Source organism: Bolinopsis microptera, chromosome 8 (assembly GCF_026151205.1).
Source record: "Bolinopsis microptera isolate Bmic1 chromosome 8, MBARI_Bmic_1.0, whole genome shotgun sequence".
NCBI classification, from domain to species: domain Eukaryota; kingdom Metazoa; phylum Ctenophora; class Tentaculata; order Lobata; family Bolinopsidae; genus Bolinopsis; species Bolinopsis microptera.
In genome coordinates this window covers 9,444,798-9,464,529 of record NC_087079.1, presented here as the reverse complement: position 1 = coordinate 9,464,529, position 19,732 = coordinate 9,444,798, and the positions used below count along the sequence as shown (strand labels likewise).

Below are 19,732 nucleotides of genomic sequence, written 5' to 3'. Positions count from 1 at the left end.
TGCGTGCATTTTTTGGCCTGAAAAGGGTTGTCATGCGTTCAAAGTTATCTTTTAAAGCACTCCTTACACTGTTCGACTCTCTCATCAAGCCCATTTTATTATATGGTGCTCCAATATGGACACCCACTAGTACGATCAACAAATCTCTCTGCAAAACGATTAACTCGACAGAAGCAACCGCTACTAACTTACTTAAAAAAATCAGCGCCTCTCTGCAAGAAAGAGTGCATATTTCATTCCTAAAATGGGCATTGGGAGTCCATCGTAAAGCATCAAATGTAGGTGTATGGGGAGAAACAGGGAGAATTCCTCTGATTTATCAATCAATTCGCTTAACATTAAATTACTTCAAAAGGCTAAATACAAAATCAAAGTCGAATTCGTTTGTTACTGCAGCCGTAAAAGAACAAAAATCACTAAACTTACCTTGGTATCGATACATAAAACCACTCCTTGAACTAGATGAAATTTACAAACTAGATCACGTAACCGCGCACCGAATTCTCAATACAAATGCAGCCAACAAAGCCAAGCCCAACCCTGTAAGTGATCACAAATTTTTAAAAGACTCCCTCAAAAATCAGTCAAATTTCAGTCAATGTATCGAACCACTATGCAGCAAAAAGTATAGAATTCCTAACATCATCGAAGCTCTAACCAATCAATTCAAAAAATGTTGGGAATATCAGAAATCTACTTCTTCCAAACTCTCATTCTATCACTCAATCAAACACACCTTTAAACGAGAGCCCTACTTACACTTATGCAAAGGCTTCTCTCGTCGTTATAGCACCACAAAACTTAGAATCAGCGCCCATGATCTCCATATTGAAAAAGGCAGATACTCCAACACACCCCGTGAGCAAAGACTATGTGCGTGGTGTCAATCAAGTATGGGCGTCGAGACAATCGAAGACGAGTCACATGTTCTTTACATATGTGACTTGTATTCAAAACAGAGGTCGAAATTAGTCAAAAATCTCTCTCAAATGCCACTCATTGAAATAAGCACTGAAATCACTGACTCAAGCAATATCAATGAAACAAATCTCAAAGTCCATCTTATGGAAATTTTGTCTCCTAACTCAACTGTAATTCCTCAAAATCACCAGAGCCTCCATATTCACTGCCACCGTTCACTTAATATTCAACCAAACACCCCACAGTATATTCAATTTCAAGAAAGGCGCTCCTATGCTGTCAATTGTGTGTGCACTTATTTCCTTCGCTGCTCCGAAGAGCGAAATAGCTTCGCCGAAGATATGCGTCAACGTAATTCAAATGCACGAAACTTAAACAATTTTACTATCAATTTGGTGAGAACCTCGCGAATTAGTCATAATTAAGATTTAAGGATAACCCTGGCCCTGACTTCAAGGAAAGATGAATGTTTTCATTAATCTCTGTACAATTATGACGGTCCATGATAATGGATCTATAATTTAATTTTAATCCTGTGTAATCCTGTGTAATCCTGTGTAGACCACCGCTACCTAGAGTACACCGCTACCTAGAGTTAGACCACCGCTACCTTGTCACTTGTACCTAGACACCGCTTACCTCACAGTCATACCTAGCTACATCGCTAAAGCTTAGAATTTCGTCATTTCTATGCACTTTGACTTATTATATCACTAAGGAATACAAGGAATACAATACAATTTACTAAAAAGAAGAAGAGAGATTTTGAAAATAAACATTCCGTTTACAGTCCCTTTTACATTGTACTTACACTTATAGCCTGGGGTATGTGACTTTTGTGCGCCGCGTTACTTACGTACACGTGCAATTGAGTGTCGTTTATGCGCAACCTTGTACTGTCCCTTTGGTTTATTTCGTCGCGAGCACGTAATGAATCGTTGTTGATGCTAGAAACTCAATTATATTTCAAGCTTCCGTATCTGACACATCTATGTGCTGTATTTTATTTTGTTCTGTTATTTCGACTACTTCAAAAAGGAGGAACTCTAATTCAGTACCACCGTATTGAGGAATCACCGAATCATAACACATGAAATAATTTGGCTTCCAAGGTGTTGATTGAGGATAACCCCTGCAGTACATACCTCAGGACAGTATTAGAATGACAAAGCTCGTAAAGACATTAACATCGGACAAATTCTTCGTTTTAGTGACTTTTTCTACTATGATCTGTTATGGAATGTTTTGGACCATTCCAGGGTCCTTGATTTATGAAATCAAGACTAACATCAATGAAGGACTTCAGGTCTTCGGATATCTTATGATGATTTTGAGACTTGGTAAAACAGTAGGACACCTGATAGCTATTAAAGTCTGTGGTAGCGTAAAACCTACCAACTATCCCGATATCCATTTAGTTAGCATGGCTATCCAGTGTTTGGGTGTTGTTTTTATGCCGTTTTGTACAAGCTGGGCTCTCTTAGCAATCTGTTGGAGCATTATTGGAATGACGTTAGGTGTCGTCGAAACAAACAATGTTTTCTTAAATGAAGCCGTGAACCACAAATCTGCTCCGAAATACACCAACTTCTATTATTTTGCATTTTCATTAGGAGCTTCTTTGACCCCTCCTCTAGTTGATGGAACCAAACGGGTTATCGATAACCCTAAATTAGAGCTCATCGCGGTTTGCGGAATTGTCGGAGGGATGAATTTCATCATGAACTTTTTCATAGCAACAATTCTCAAACTGAGGCGAGATCGTGGAATAACAGTAGGGGAAGCAGCGGAGTTCGTACAAAAGAACCCTAGATCGTTCCGATTTCCGATAATAAGCAACATCAGCCTGACCTTAACTGCTAGCTTGTTTATGTGCGGAAGGACTATTATGGAGTTATTTTTACTCCCATATGCTCAATATGCTGATGCTAACTTGTCTGAGGAAACATCATACTCTCTGGTTCAGACTGTTTTCATTTCTTCTATGATAATCCGATTGGCTGGAGTATTCTTTTCTCCCTGGCTCAACAAAAGAATAAACACGTGGCTTATGATATTTTGGAATTTTGCGTTGGTTCTAGGAATCATATCTATGTTTACATTTCAAGACCGCTCGTTTGCCGGACTGATCGTGACATTGATAATCTACGGTCTGGTATTCGGATCGTATCAGAACACTCTGCTAAATTGGATGACAGATAGACTTGCTGTAAACCCCTGGAACACGGCACCTTTCTTTTTCGGCAGCTGCTTTGGAAGCAGTATAACTCCAGCAGTTATCCCTCATCTTATAAAGAACGCAGATGGAAGTATTAACGTCGACAACTTTCAAACAATCTTGAAAGTTGTTTTCTCCCTCACGGTTACTTTTTGTGGATTATTGATGGTGGCTGAGTTTCTCGCAGAAAAAGCTGAATTAAATACCGTTTCTACAGTAGAAGTAATCAACCTGATGCCGGTTAAGAAAACTCGATTTAACAGCTTTAACAGTGAGTCTTTAGGTAGTTTAATGGCATTAAACGCGACCGAATCCTCTTCACCGGACTCAATTGTAGAAAAACCAGGAGCGAGTAAAAGTTTGCTTTCTATTCTAAGCAGGCGGCTAAGTCAGTCGAAAACTGTTAGCAGTTTGGGTCATTACACTCCGATGATTTAATTTGGTTAATTAAACATTTTGACTTCGTATCGATAGGGTCAACAAATATCGATAGGGTCAACAAAAATCATGAGTTGAATACCATTAATGGTATTCAACTCATGATTCTTGTTGACCCTATCGATACTTGTTGACCCTATCGATACGAAGTCAAAATGTATCTTTACTTCGCTCGAAGTTATGGTGTAATTTGTATTATTATTATTATGATATTTATGTTCTAAATGGTCTTGGGGGATGAAATTTTTTGTTGGGTGATGTAATATTATGATTAATATACTTTCCATTTCAGTATCATCACCATTTTATTGAATGGAAATCAATTCAACAATCTATAACGATCAAATTTAATTGAAATAGTCATATATCCTGTTATTTCACTTGAAAATTCACTAGCGTCGAGAGATTCAGCAACCTAATTCTTATCATAATCATTTTCTTATCGCTTCCAAATTCTTATTTCTACCAATATCAATGTCAATCAGAATATGACGGACCGCACGGTCTCTTTTCACGATCTACCTGGGGTGCCAGAAGATGCCATCATAGCTATAACCTCAAATGAACCTACGCCAGAAGATCCTCTTCACGTGCGACATCTGAAAAGAATTGCCGCTAGGAGTGTCCAGGTAAACATTTTTGACCGAATGAAAACGTTTTCAGTATCACCGTATTATTTTATTTCTTAATTTAAAGACAAATAGATGTCTTCTATAATAACATTAACATCCAGATGAAATTTTCTGTGAATCGAAATCACCATTGCATTTTATAATCAATAATCTTATTTTTCAGAGAAGTTTTAAGTCAAGACGCTCGTCGCGAAGCCTAATTTCACCTTTGCGCGATTCTTTAAAATCAAACAAAAGTGATGACTCTAACGAGAGTACAGCCCAATCTATATCGTCAAGGTTAATTATTTTTACGAGAAGATAAATGCTGTGAACATATTTCCAATACTGCAGTGGATCTAAATTGACAGATGCTTTTGATGAACACAACGTCTGAAGGTGAAACTATATTTTCAGAACAACTCACACTATGGGTTCTAGCCATTCTTCATCAGACTCACGATCATCCAACGATGAGAATCATCCCTGGATCTTTAGGGACACAACCTTTGCTTACCTCGCTATACTCTCTGCCACTGGATTCGCAATATTTTGGGTGACTCAGGCTCTCTTTATCGAGGATCTTATGCAGCTCACAGGTTTAAGGGGAGATACACCAAAAACGTTTTTGCTCCGAACATCGATTTTTATTTTATATTATGGTTAAATAGACAAAAAGAATAAGATTGCACACCTTCAAAATTTTCTAAAAATATTCCCTCATCGCATCGAGAAAAAAAATATTTTTCTTTTTCGAAAATTTTTAAAATTTTGAGAAGTCTGTCACTGTAATACCGATAGTTCGGCCATTTTAACAGTTTTTTGGCTGATTTTTTTACTGAACATTACTTACAATCCGTACAAGAAGCCATTGAAAGGATTATATAATTGAACGATAAATAACGAAGTTACAGACCAAACAAGGTCGAAAAAATAAAAATTGAAATTTTTCCCACTTCTAAAGTTGTACATTTCACCAATCACCCGGGTCAGCAGATATCGCTTCAAAAATTCTTGTGAGTGTAGCTGATGATCATATCAAACTTTTTGGAGTAGGATTTCTCTCAGATTTGATTTCTAATCTATGTAATGTGGCCTCAAACGACTTAGTAAAATTCATCGTAAAAAAGGGCAAAAAAGGCAGATTTAAGGCTTAAAATGCCTATTACTCAAAAAGGATCAGTTTTTTTGAGATAATTTTTACAGAATCGTAATCAGCTTGGTAAGACGAATCTTTTAGTACCAAATAGGTGCTTTTAGAAGACAAATTGTCTTAAATAATTTTCTAGCTCGAACACAAGGAAGGGTCCCTTGTATAAATTTTGTACAAATTGTACACATTTTTTTACAAATTTTGTGTCTTTAAATATTATAAATGTCGTATTAAAAGATTCGTCTTACCAAGCTGATTACGATTCTGTAAAAATTATCTCAAAAAAACTGATCCTTTTTGAGTAATAGGCATTTTAAGCCTTAAATCTGCCTTTTTTGCCCTTTTTTACGATGAATTTTACTAAGTCGTTTGAGGCCACATTGCATAGATTAAAACTCAAATCTGAGAGAAATCCTACTCCAAAAAGTTTGATATGATCATCAGCTACACTCACAAGAATTTTTGAAGCGATATCTGCTGACCCGGGTGATTGGTGAAATGTACAACTTTAGAAGTGGGAAAAATTTCAATTTTTATTTTTTCGACCTTGTTTGGTCTGTAACTTCGTTATTTATCGTTCAATTATATAATCCTTTCAATGGCTTCTTGTACGGATTGTAAGTAATGTTCAGTAAAAAAATCAGCCAAAAAACTGTTAAAATGGCCGAACTATCGGTATTACAGTGACAGACTTCTCAAAATTTTAAAAATTTTCGAAAAAGAAAAATATTTTTTTTCTCGATGCGATGAGGGAATATTTTTAGAAAATTTTGAAGGTGTGCAATCTTATTCTTTTTGTCTATTTAACCATAATATAAAATAAAAATCGATGTTCGGAGCAAAAACGTTTTTGGTGTATCTCCCCTTAATGAAGCTTTATGAAGTATCATCTATCATTTTCTAATATACATAAATATAACATATATGTTTCTTTTCAAAATGCTGTCAACAGTCCAGCGATAATTCAGTCTGGTAACGATTCGGCCATTTAGTATTTACAAACAAGCCCTTTTTTCGTTCAGGGATAAGTCTGGTAGTGATAGGGTTTATGTTCGCGTGTGTTCGGATTGGCAAAGTAGCGGGACACTTGTTGACTGTGCCACTTACCACATTCTTCCCCAACAGTATCGTTCAAATGACAATTTCTGGTCTCATTTTATTCTCGTAAGTATTTCAATGCACTCAATTGAACTTGTGGGTCGTGACTAATTCAAAAGGTGGTTTTCGCGTTCTGTTTTGTGATGCACGTTTTCTATAAGTGCAGTACTTAGTATACATTTTACCGATGTATCATCAAATATTCGAGAGAATGAAAAAATCACCTCACAGGGTCATGATAGTTTTGGTTCCCTTTATCACTTCACCCTACCTGCTGGGATTAATTCTCTTCTTGCTGGGTGTTACTTACGGCGTTGTGGATTCGTGCACCGTACTAATAATCCAGGTTTACACCTATTTTACATATTGAAAACTCACAATAAAAGAGACACAAATAAAGAGCACCAGGATTTGTTGGCGCCCTAATCTGTTCAGCATCTTTGGCCCACTCCCCACCCCACTCCAAAATCCAAATCACAAAAATCATTGCCCAGATGCTACATAATTCTGAGAGAGCGTATTTCACGAACCTTTATTACGCAACCAGTTCGGTAGCGAGTTTCAGCTACAGCCTCCTCGCAGCATACATCAAATCTCATCACTCCGAGTCCAAGGATAGACTTATTTGGGCTAATTTCATAAACTCTGGGGTAGCAACAATAACTGCGCTCATGATTCTTACATTGTACATTATCAGGTTCGTTATAATCATATTTTTAATCATCCTCACCTTTCCATTCGCCTTTTCGCTTCGTTTATACTTTATTTGACCAAAACCCATAATCATGGGTAGAGTGAACCGCTGCCAGTGTCTCTCTTTTACAAGCTTTATTACAATTCGTAAGCCGTGAATGAATGGGAAAAGCGAGCGACCGATTTCATTCTCGGTATCAATTTGAATTTGCGGACGGTTCCTCAAATTAATATCATTTCCTCATTCAAGTTGGCATTAAATTCATATAGTCGTGAAAATAACAATTTTCAGTGATTTTAGCAATTTTAAATCAATTTGGACGTGTCCCCACGTGTGCAGCTATTCGATTTTCAACTTTAAAACTAGCCTATAACACAATTTAGATTTTAGACCTTTGGGAAGCAAAATTGAGCTCCACAACCCAAGGGATGCCCCAACACCAGAGAATACTAATTCACAACTTTTGTGTTTTTATAAAATTATTCTTCAAAAAAGCATTAACTTCAATAGCGAATATCTTTATGAAGCAGCAAGGTAGGAACATTTTCCGGTAGATTTTCAGAATGCTTGAACAATTATCTAAGGTAAAACGTCCTCAGATTTTGAATAAAATTACTCCTTAATGGTGTAAAATCGATTTGAAAAGTTGTTATTTTTAACATGGTTTTTAAGGCACCTGAATATGGCGATTTTGGGTTTTTTTACCTAATTTCGTATAACATGCTGGCGCGTATTTTGCGCAAATTTCTTAAAAACCTCCACATTACCACGTAGCTATTTCTTATTCCTGTCATCTTTAACATTGATTTACAATGTTTTGAATTTGAACTTAAATATACCTGCTGAACTACTTTCGATGAGTCTTAATGCCTGAAATACAATAAAGGGGATATAATAGTATAGGGGGTAAATAGTATTGTGAATATAATGGCAACGGTAATGCTTGCCAGCATTGTGATTGACCGTCACGTAGAATGTAACAATCACTTTACGGTCTCGTGATCTCGTCACTATTAAGCGAATTCCTTTTTCCCAGAGAGAAACACAAGTATTACTTAATCAATGAAGTAGTAGTTCTGCAACCTCTCAAGTTCAAAGGTTTTCGCCACTATTTATTCAGGTGAGTTCTTAATGAGATGTGGAAAGTATCGTACTTTAGTAATTGAGTGCAGTATTGCTCCAATTATTCTGGCAACCTTGATCTAATTTCGATTAAATATTTGAACAATTGTCAATACATTTAATGGGTGGGTCGAATGTCTAAGAATTTAAGTGATCCTTGATAAAGGATATAAATTAAACTAAAATACTCAACAGTTTCCTTTTATTATCCTGGTCTGCTTTCTCCAGTACCTACTGTCTCTCTGCCTTCTGGAATTTCATTTTACTCGTTCTCCAGAACTCGACTCAACTTGACTCTAAACAAATATTCATTCTGATAGAGGTTAGCTTGCTTTATTTTTTCATAAAGTAGATATTTTAAAAACTAGCTTAAAGACTAGTCATGGTCATGATGGCGAAAATAAAGTCACGCGATGTTTTAGAAAACAAATACTAACACCATCTATAATAGCGTTCTCATTAAGAATAAAAATGACTCACAGGCGTTTCACGGGAGCTTGCTGTTTGCAAGGATATTGGCAGTACCAGTAGTGGTGTTTTACGAGAATAAGACCGTTGTGGTGGGAGCTTGCAACGCTATTCTAGTCAGTGCTGCTATTTGTGCAGTGTTTTTGCGAGACAGGATGTTCGAGGGTCTTCTTATCATCCTCCTTTTCTACGGGATGGGTTAGTCTTACTACTCTTACTAGTCTTACAAACCCCTCAAAAATCATCATTTGTAAAGAGTTCCTTGTTATTGAAGCACAATTTTCTTCTCTTTTTAGTTTTTGTTAAAATCTTATTCTTAACAAAACAGTAGTTACATAAACTATCGTTCCATTGATTACAAGAATGACTATCATATTTGCAAGAACACAAAATTATGGATTGCACTGTACTCACAGGTTTGGGATTGTTTCACCAGTCTTTACTAAACTGGCTCACGGACCACATCATAATCACTCCTAAAACCAGTCTCCCCTTCTTTCTCGCCTCTACGTCAGGTAATTTAGGTACGAAACTGTCATCCGAGTCTAAGGGCTGTCTATCTGCCATCTCTTCTGATTCGTTTGTAATATTACATATTTTGTAATACACGTTGTATGTTTGTCAGTATAACTATAAGTCATGATTCTTCTCTGCAAAATATATAGCCGCCCCCTTCTAATCTTTTTGACTGAAACTTTCCCTTAGGTGTGGTGCTGGCACCGATGACAGTTCCTCACTTAATCACCGGAGAGTTAGGTAACAAACTGTTAAATCACTACTGTAACTACCAATGTACCATGTCCAACTCACAATGGAACTTGGACAGCTGAATGAAAAAGTGCGCCTTCAATCGCACCTCATTTGAATCAAAATACAGGTTGAAAACAGCCCAAGCCTTGAACCCCTCCTTCCAACAGGTATGGTCGAACCGATACGGTTCATTTGGTTGGTTTTCAGTTTCAGCCTCTCGACAGCTGTAGCTGCCTCCATCCTTATTTTCATAGAACAGCTGAAATCAGACACAGAAGTTCAAGAGATACAGATAATGCCTTCAGTTATCAAATTGTCCCAGCACAGTTTCTCCACTGTGGCCCAGTCCCAGTTTCCGGACACTCCGGACGGGAAACATGATGGAGGAAGCTGGAGTAGACTCAGCAAATTAAGCACTTACACTCAAAAACTTGATCCAACTCTATCATTTGTTTCTTCCATGACCTAGATTTTTTATCAATTTACTCCACTCACCATAATATGTCATTCAATTATATCAATTATTTTATTACATTAATTATTATTATATCAATCATATTAATATTTTATTTGGTAGCAGCATTAAATTGTTAAATTGTTGATAATTCTTGAAGTTTACAAAATTGGAGAGAGTTCTCTCCTTTTTTTACTTGATTTGTAGTTGAATTTTGCAATCCTTTGTATATAGTACATAGTTATATGACTTTTTATTGACACGTGTATTATTAATACACCCGTTTTTCTTGCTAGTCACACCAAGAGTATCTTCTGTATTAACCCGCATAACCAGTGTTACTATGGTAACAGATAGAAGTCCCGTTGAGTGAGAGGGCGCCCCGAAGGGCAGTACTACTCGAGTAAAAGTTGGCTATATACCCTCTTTCGTTATAAAATATTTACTTGTATTTTGTAGCGCTGTATACAAGGAAGTGGTGTTTCTATGGTAACAATGGCGTGGTTAAGTCGCGTGGTGCCGCTATTACTGGATTATGAGTAGATAGATTTGTGAAACTGGCTCTACTAATAACTAACGGTGAAGTTAACGGTGTGATACCAAGTTCAGAAGTTGGAACTTACGACTTCAAAGAAGGGTTCCATTAGATTACGCAATTAAATGTCTCATAACAGACGCATGTGCTAGCAGTGAATTATTGTACATACAATCAATTTCCTTGTTCCAAGTGTTGCCCGGTGTTTAATGTTTAAGGAGTACATTATACAATACATTATGTACAATTCACATCCGAAAACTTGGTCAACCTCCCGCATTTTGTATCGTTTAGAACACGACTCTTTGAAATATTTCCGTTGATGATTCCGATTCTTTAAAATATACATGTAATTAATCTCTTTTTCAAGCATCAAGGCAACTCGGCATTTGCGATGAAAAGCATACCTATAAGTTATAACATTACAGAAGAAAACATTATCTCAGTAAAAATTCCGTTTATAAAATTTACAATTACAGCAACATAAAATCCAATTTGAAACAAAACAGTCTGAATGAAAGTTCTCTGATGTAGGTTACCTAGGTCAGGTAGGTTTGAAACAAACAAATTATAAAGAAATAAAGCGCCGCAGACCATTAATTAATGATCCCGTCAGAGTATGAACGGCGAATAGGCTTACATTTAAATTCAAAATTAAGGTCAATTTTCCCCGGTAGTGCAATAAATCGAATCAATCACGCTTTATTGTTGATTGTTATCAATATACTATATAGGGACTATTATGAAAATCACGACTCATGTTCAATTTCTGGTGCTATCAAAAAGGGTCAGTTGGAGTTGAGGAATTAAAAAGAGCGAGATAGTTCCTCACGACAAAGGTTTCCTTTGAGTGAACATGATACAGAAGACGTTTCCTTGAAATGTGTATGCGATTTTGTATGCGATTTGCGCGTCGCACGTACGTTACAATATTTTTAATTGTAGAATTTACGAGGATAAGATTTTAGAAGTCTCACTAAACTGCTCGTATTTAGAGATACTACGATATGATCCACTCAAGTAGCACCTTAAACCCGACTTGGAACCACATCCACGTGTCGAACCAACCCCAGAAATGTTATAATTCAAGTCAAAAATCTTTACTCTGCCCTATATGCAATTTGTGTTCCGGGGTATGTAGCACATGGTTTCATTGGTAAAATAAATAGTATCTGTCCCAAAACCATCCATAAAACCAAGTTTCGACCCCTCAAACCACTCAGGTCACTCCAAGGGGCCACGCCCATCCCAAAATTTGGCGGGAAATTTCCAGGTCAAACCCCTTACCCCCCGGGATCGAATCTTTCCCCCAGTAGGCGTTTTCTTTTCCCCGGGGGTAGGGGGCCCATGTTTTGGTAAAAAAGGGGAAATTTCCCCCCCACCCAAAAACCCATCTTAAAAACCCCAAGTTTCGATTTTCTCAACCCACCCGGGGGCCACCCCCATCCCAAAATAGCTAAACCCAGGTCAACCCAAAAAACACTTTCCAAAAACTGAAAAATTTTTCCCCCCGTTTGCAAATTTATTTTTCCGGGGTGGGGGGCCCATTTTTTTAGTAAAAAAAATTTTTTACTCCCTTTCCCCAAAACCATCAAAAAAAACCAATTTTCCCGAAACTTTAAACCATGGGCCCCAATCCGGGGGCCACGCCATCCAAAAATAGCTGAAATCCGGGTTTTAAAAATAAAGTTTAAAAAACTTTACCCCCGAACCCGATTTATTTTCCCGGGGCTAGGGGGGGGCCCTGTTTTGTATAAAAAGGGGTTTTATCCCCTACCCCAAAACCAAAAAAAAAACCCCAAGTTTCAAACCTCTCCAAACCACTCGGGCCCCACCCCCGGGGGGCCCACCCCCACCCCCAAATAGCTAAAATCCATTTTAAAAATCCATACAAACCGGGACTGGGGGAATCTTTCCCCCGTATGCTTTTTATTTTCCGGGGTTTTTAAGGTGGGGGCCCAGGTTTTATTTAAAAAAAATGGGTATGCCAAACCCAAACCTTTCTTAAAAAACCCAAAGTTTGGACCTTTTAAAACCACTCGGGGGCCAAACTCCCAAAAAAGGGGAAAAAACGCCCAAAATTCCCCCCAAAACCCCTCCCCAAAATTCAATTTTTAATTCCCCCCCCCAAAAAAAATTTGAAAATTTCTTTACCCCCGTGGGCGATTTTTTTCCCGGGGTAGGGGGCCAGTTTTATTTAAAAAAATGGGTTTGCCTACCCCAAAAACCCATCAAAAAACCCAAGTTTAAACCTTCAACCCACCGGGGCCACCCCCGGGGGCCAGGCCCAAACCCCAAAATTATAGTTTGAAATCCAGGGTTAAAACCGATTAAAAATTTCTTTACCCCGTATCCCGATTTATGTTCCGGGGTAGGGGGCCCCCATGTTTTTGTATAAAAAGGGGGTTAAAACTGCCTACCCCAAACCACCCAAAAAAACCCAAAGTTTGGGAAACCCCCCAACCCACTCGGGCCCCAAACCCAGGGGCCAACCCATTCAAAATAGCTAAAACCCGGGTAAGTCAAGATTGAAAATTCTTTCCCCCCCGTAGCGGATTTTATGTTCAGGGGGGGGGTTTTTCCCATTTGGTTCATATAAAAAATGGGTACTGCTTACCCCAAAACCATCAAAAAAAACCAAGTTTCGACCTCTAACCCCACTCCACCCCCACTCCCAGGGGCCACGCCCACCCCAAAAAATAGCTGAAACCCGGTAAAACCCGGGATTAAAATTCTTACCCCCGTATGCGTTTATTTTGGGGGGTTTGGGGGCCCCATGTTTTAGTAAAAAAAAGGGTACCCTATCCCAAATCACCAAAAAAAAAAAACAATTTTCGACCTCTAAAACCCCACCAGGCCACCCCCAGGGGCCACGCCCATCCCAAAATGCTGAACCCGGGTTTAAATTTCCCATCCAAATCCGGGACTGAGAATCTTTACCCCGTATGCGATTTATTTTCCCGGGGGTAGGTGGCCCATGTTTTAGTATAAAAATGGGAATGCCTATCCCAAAACCTCATAAAAACCAAGTTTGGCCCTTTCTAAAAACCACTAGGCACTCCGGGGGGCCCGCCCATCCCAAAATAGCTAAAAAATTCGGGAAAAAAATCAAGATGAAATTCTTTACCCCCTTTATGCGATTTTGTTCGGGGTAGGGGCCCATGTTTTAGTTAAAATGTGTACTGCTATCCCAAACCATCATAAAAACCAATTTTTCGACCTTAAAACCCAAAAAATAAAGCCACTCCCGGGGGCCCCCCCACCCCAAAAATAGCTAAAATTCCGGTAAATTTCCCCAAAAAAACCCGGGAGGGAGAATCTTTCCCCCCGTAGCGATTTATGTTCCGGGGGGGGGGTTTGGGCCCATTTTTAGTATAAAAAATGGGTACTGCCTACCCAAAAACCCTCATAAAAAAAAATTTTCAAACCTCTCAACCCACTCGGGCCCAAAAACCCAGGGGCCACGCCCCCCCAAAATAGTGAAACCCGGTTTAAAATGGGATTAAAATTTTCCTTTCCCCCCGTATGCGATTTATGTTCCGGGGAAGGTGGCCATGTTTTAGTTTTAAAAATGGGAAATCCCTTTTCCCCAAATCACCCAAAAAAAAAACCCCAAGTTTCGCCCTCTCAAACCCAAAGGCCCCCCCCAAGGGGCACCCCCCCCCCCAAAATAGGGGAAAATCGGGTTTAAACCCCATAAAATTCCAAAATGGGTTTTCTTTACCCCGAAGCGAATTTTTTGTTGGGGTTTTTAAGGGGTTGGGGGCCCCATGTTTTAGTAAAAAAAATGGGAACTCCCTACCCCCAAACCAAAATAAAAAACCAAATTTTGGCCCTCCCCAAACCACTCAGGCCACCCCCGGGGGAAACCCCCCATCCCAAAATAGCTAAAAATTCAGGTGAAAATCAAGTTTTAAAAAATTTTTTCCCCCGTATGCGATTATTTTCCCGGGTAGGGGGGCCCCCAGGGTTTTGTACAAAAATGGGTACGGGCCTACCCCCCCAAACCATCATAAAAAAAAAAAGTTTCGACCTTTAACCCCACTCGGGCCCCCATCCCAGGGGCCCGCCCATCCCAAAATAGCGGAAATTTCCAGGTAAAATCAAGATTAAAAATTTCTTTCCCCCGTATGCGATTTATTTTTCGGGGTAGGGGGCCCCAGGGTTTTAGTATAAAAAGGGGTTTACTCCCTTTATCCCAAACTATCTAAAACCAAGTTTCGACCCTAAACCCACTCAGGCACCCCCCGGGGGGCCCCGCCACCCCAAATAGCAAAAAATCCGGGTTTTAAATTTCAAGATTGAAAATTCTTTCCCCCGGGATGCGTTTTTAGGGTTCCCGGGGTAGGGGGCCCCGTTTTAGTAAAAAAATGGGTATGCCTATCCAAAACCATTTTAAAAACCCAAATTTTTCCGACCCCTAAACCCCCTCGGTCCCCCAAGGGGCCCCAAAAGAATCCCAAAAATGGGGCTGAAACCCGGTCAAACCCCCTTAAAATCCGGACTGAGAACTTTCCCCCGTTTGTGTTTATGTTTCGGGGTAGGGGGGCCCCCTTTTTTATTTAAAAAGGGGGTTTACTGTTTATCCCCAAAACCACCCTAAAAAAAGTTTTCGACCTTAAAACCCCACTCAGGCAATTCCCGGGGCCCCACGCCCATCCCAAAATAGCTAAAAATCAGGTAAAATTTCCAATTAAATCCAGCTGACAATCTTTTCCCCCCGTATGCGATTTATTTTTCCCGGGGGTGGGGGCCCCATTTTTTTTATTATAAAAGGGGTATTTGCCTATCTAAAAACCACAAAAAAACCAAGTTTCGACCTTCCAACCCAAATCCGGGCCCCCTTTTCCCGGGGGCCAACGCCCACCCCAAAATAGCGAAATCCGGGTAAAATCAAAAATTAAAAAATCTTTTATTTTCCGTTGCGATTTATTTTTCAGGGGTAGGTGGCCCATTTTTTTAGTATAAAAATGGGTACTGCTTTTCCCAAACCCCTTAAAAAAACCAATTTTCCCGACCTCTAAAACCCAAACTCAGGCCCACTATGGGGGCCACCCCCCATCCCAAAAAAGCTGAATCCAGGTCAAACCCCTTTACAAACCCCGATGAGAATCTTTACCCCCGTTTTGTGTTTTAATGTTTTTTTGGGGTAGGGGGCCCCATTTTTTAAATTAAAAAATGGGTACTGCCTACCCCAAAACCCACCAAAAAAAACCCAAAGTTTCTCCCCTTCAAATATGGCCCCACCCCCTGGGGGTTCACGCCTAACCCCAAGAAAACTAAAAGGGGGGGGTTTCCCAAAAAAGTTAGGGTTACCTTTAGGGTTGGGGGTTTTTTTCCACCCCCGGGTTTTAAATTTATGGACCTGTAATTTGCTGATGGCAGGGTTTGAAAACTTTTCTTGGGGGGATTCCGTCCCCAAAAATGTTTAAAAATTCGATTTTCAGCCCACGCCCCATAAAATATCAAACCCCCTGAATTGTTTTTTCCCGGACATGTTTGACCCCCATTTTTTCGATTATTTTGATTTTAAATTTTCATCCCATCTGTTTTGAAAAATTTGGCCAAACGGTTTTGAAATGGAAAAGGTTAACAAGCATTTTTTTAAATCTCTTTATAAAATTAAAGGGGGTGATTATGTAAATAGGACCCCTTTAATTTGGGGTTTTCCCCTTGCAATTTAACGGGAATTCACCAAATTTCACCTAAAAGGGTAATCCAACCCTGATCACAGTAATGAATAAAACCCGTTATGCCCAATACCCTTGTTTTTCCGGCCATTTGAAAGCTGGTTTAAATCTTTTAGAACAAACTTTTATTGGATGCCAAATCCCAATTCTTTTAAAATTTTGGCCCCCTTTTAAACCCTCAATTATCTTTTTGGGGTTTTCCCCCTTTGGAAATTTCCCGCAAATTTGGGGGATGGGCGGGGCCCTGGAGTGGCCTGAGGGGGTTTGAGGGGTTTAAAAATTTGGTTTTTATGAGGGTTTTGGGGGATGGGGCCAAGAGTACCCTTTTTTTTATATTTAAAAATTGGGGGCCACCTCCCCCCGGAACAAAAATTTGCATACGGGGGTTTAAAGTTCCATTTGGGAAATTTTTTGGGATTTTGCCCTGGATTTAGCTTTTTTGGGAAGGGGCGTGGCCCCCTGGGAGTGGCCCCTGGGGTGGTTTGAGAGGCCCAAAAAATTTGGGTTTTTTTTATGTGGGATTGGGATAGGCAAGGTACCCATTTTTTTAATTTTTAAAAAAGGGCCCACCTCCCCCGGAAAAAAATTCGCATAGGGGGTTTTTAAAGATTTTCAATCTTAAATTTTCCCCTGGATTTCAGCTAATTTTAGGAGGGCCGGGGCCCCCGGGGAAGTGGCCTGGGGGGTTTTTGGAGAGGTCAAAAATTGGGTTTTTTTATGATGGTTTGGGTAGGCAATCCCCTTTTTTATACAAAAAATTTGGGCCAATACCCCGGAAAAAAATCGCTTTACGGGGGGGGTTTAAAAGATTTTAATCTTGATTTTACTGGATTTCAGTATTTTGGGAGGGGCGGGGCCCCCTGGGAGGGGCCCTGAGTGGGCGAGAGGTCGAAACGGTTTTTATGAGGGTTTTGGGGGATGGGCCCCAATTTCCCCATTTTTTTTACTAAACCCATGGGCCACCTACCCCGGGAACATAAATCGTCCGGGGGTAAAGTTTCCAGTTGGATTTGTAAGGGGAAATTTTGACCTGGTTTAGCTATTTTGGGTTGGGGCGTGGCCCCTGGGAGGGGCCCTGGTGGTTTGAGAGGTCAAACTTGGTTTTTATGAGGGTTTTGGGGATGGCCCAGTCCCCATTTTTATAAAAAAACAGGGGGCCAAACCTACCCCGGAAAAAAAATTTTGGGTTAGGGGGGTTTAAAGGTTTTTCAATTTTTGATTTTACCTGGATTTCAGTTTTTAAGGTTTGGGCGGGGCCCCCCGGGAGTGGCCTGAGTGGGTTGAGGGGTGAAACTTGGTTTTTATGATGGTTTGGGAAAGGCTTTTTTTTTTAATTAAATTTTTTTCAAAAAACAGGGGCCATCTACCCCTGGAAATAAAGCCTAGGGGGGTAAAGTTTTCCCCGTCGGGAAATTAGTATGGGTTTTGACCTGGTTTTCAGCAAATTTGGGAAAAGGGGGCGGGGCCCCTGGGGGCCCCTGAGTGGTTTGAGGGGCCCCCAAATTGGTTTTTATGAGGGTTTTGGGGATGGGCCCGTTTTTTTTTTTTAAACTAAAAAGATGGGCCCCCTCCCCCGGAATAAATCGCTTAGGGGGTTAAAAGATTTAAAGCCCGGGATTTGTATGGATTTGATTTGGTTTTTTAGTTTATTTTGGGGTTTGGGGCGGGGCCCCCTGGGAGGGGCCCCTGAGGGGTTTTTGGGGAAACCGAGGCCCAAAAATTTGGTTTTTTATGAGGGGATTGGGAAGGAAAGTACCCATTTTTTATACTAAAAACTTTGGGCCCCCCTTCCCCCGGAAATTTTTAAATCGCTTTTTTTAGGGGTAAAGATTTTCAATTCTTGTTTTTCCCTGGATTTCAGCTATTTTAGGATGGGCGTCCCCCTGGGAGGGGGTTTGAGTGGGTTTTTTGAGGGTCAAAAACCTTGGTTTTTATGTTTGGTTTGGGTTTGGGAAAAGTCCCAAATTTTTTTTAAATTAAAACAGGGCCCAAACCTACCCGGAACAAAAATTCGCTTTCCGGGGGGTAAGATTTTCAAACTTGTTTTTAAACCGGGTTTTCAGCTTTTTTTGGAGGGGCGTTTGGCCCCCGGGGAGTGGCCCCCTTGAGGGGGCCAGGGGGGTTTTCAAAATTTGGGTTTTTTTATGATGGTTTGGGATGGGGCAGTCCCCTTTTGATACTAAAAACAGGGCCCCCTTTTAACCCCCCCGGAAATAAACCCGTTTCCCGGGGGTAAAGTTTTCCCTTTGGAAATTTGTTGGGGATTTGACTGGATTTCAGCAAAATTTTGGGTTTGAGCGTGGCCCCGGGGGATTTGGCCCCGGGGATTTGGTTTGAGGGTCAAAAATTGGGTTTTTTAGGGATGGTTTGGGATAGGCAGTACCATTTTTTTACAAAAATATGGGCCCCCTTCCCCCGGAAAACATAAATCGCATCCGGGGGTAAAGGTTTTCCCCGTCGGTTTTTGTATGGGTTTGCCCCCTGGTTTTCCCGCTATTTTGGGAATGGGCGTGACCCCGGGGAGTGGCCCCTGGGTGGTTTTGAGAGGTAAAAAATTTTGGGTTTTTTTATAAAGGTTTGGGTTTGGGCAGTACCCTTTTTTATTTTAAAAATGGGCCACCTCCCCGGAACAAAAATTCGTAGGGGGGTTAAAGATTTTAAATTTCTTGATTTTCCCTGGATTTCGCATTTTGGGAGGGGCGTGGCCCCGGGGGAGGGGGCCTGAGGGGTTTTGGGAGGGGGCCCAAAACTTGGTTTTTTTGGGGTTTGGGGGGGGATAGGCAGTCCCTTTTTTATAAAAAAATTAGGGGCCCCCCTCCCCCGGAAAACCTAAACCCCCATAGGGGGGGTTAAAGATTCCAGTCTTTTTTTTGTATGGGTTTTGACCTGGTTTTCGCTTTTTTGGGATGGGGTGGCCCCTTGGGGGGGGGCCCTGAGGGGTTTGAGGGGGTTTAAAAAATTGGTTTTTTTGAGGGTTTTGGGATAGGCTTCCCATTTTTTTTATACTAAAATAGGGCCCCCACCTCCCCGGGAAAAACAAAAAATCCACCCGGGGGAAAAGATTTTTCCAATCTTGATTTTCCCTGGTTTTCCAGCTTTTTTAGGTTGGGGCCCGGGGCCCCCTGGGAGTGGCCTGAGGGGGTTTTGAGGGGGCCAAAAACTTGGTTTTTATGTGGTTTGGGGAAATAGGCCAGAAACCCTTTTTTATACAAAAACATGGGCCACCTCCCCCGGCCTAAATCGCATACGGGGGTTAAAAAGATGTTCAATTTGATTTTCCCTGGATTTTCGGGCTATTTTGGGATGGGTTTTGGGCCCCCGGAGTGGCTGAGTGGGTTGAGAGGGTCGAAAAACGGGGTTTTTATGATTTTTGGGGGATAGGCGGGTCCCCATTTTTAAAAAAACCCTGGGCCCCTCCCCCGGGAACTTTAAATGCTACGGGGTAAAAGATTCTCAGTCTGGATTTGTATGGGATTTGCCCTGGATTTCAGCTATTTTGGGGGGGCCCCGTGGCCCCTGGGAGTGGCCCTGAGGGGTTTTTGGGGGAAGGTTTAAAAAATGGTTTTTTTTGTGGTTGGGA

General features: G+C 40.5%; 3 protein-coding genes across 5 annotated transcripts in view; 2 read left to right on the top strand and 1 right to left on the bottom strand.

Annotated features, from left to right (window-relative positions):
* The window catches only part of LOC134819580 (uncharacterized), a 776,807-nt gene that overhangs the window by 274,106 nt on the left and 482,969 nt on the right, over positions 1-19,732 (top strand). The gene's annotated exons all lie outside the window — the stretch shown is intronic.
* LOC134819881 (uncharacterized) lies at positions 4,067-10,048 on the top strand. The gene is made up of 12 exons (XM_063830033.1): positions 4,067-4,206; positions 4,373-4,488; positions 4,606-4,787; positions 6,364-6,505; positions 6,671-6,785; positions 6,934-7,136; positions 8,170-8,253; positions 8,451-8,577; positions 8,738-8,921; positions 9,140-9,238; positions 9,429-9,479; positions 9,641-10,048. The coding sequence occupies exons 3-12, from the start codon at positions 4,619-4,621 to the stop codon at positions 9,940-9,942; spliced, it is 1,476 nt and encodes a 491-aa protein (XP_063686103.1). The 5' UTR covers positions 4,067-4,206; positions 4,373-4,488; positions 4,606-4,618; the 3' UTR covers positions 9,943-10,048.
* Positions 11,207-19,732, bottom strand: part of LOC134819572 (ectopic P granules protein 5 homolog) — a 63,693-nt gene continuing 55,167 nt past the window's right edge. For both annotated transcript variants that reach the window (XM_063829580.1, XM_063829581.1), the window contains one exon: positions 11,207-11,324. In XM_063829580.1, the coding sequence (XP_063685650.1) occupies positions 11,291-11,324 (34 nt within the window). In that variant the 3' untranslated portion in view covers positions 11,207-11,290. The remainder of the gene's footprint in view (positions 11,325-19,732) is intronic.

Excerpts from the sequence above, each read along its gene's own strand:
- LOC134819881 (XM_063830033.1), top strand. The coding sequence starts at position 4,619 with ATGGGTTCTAGCCATTCTTCATCAGACTCACGATCATCCAACGATGAG. Across the intron at positions 8,922-9,139 it reads CCTCCTTTTCTACGGGATGG|GTTTGGGATTGTTTCACCAG; the intron begins GTTAGTCTTACT and ends CTGTACTCACAG. Across the intron at positions 9,239-9,428 it reads CTTTCTCGCCTCTACGTCAG|GTGTGGTGCTGGCACCGATG; the intron begins GTAATTTAGGTA and ends ACTTTCCCTTAG.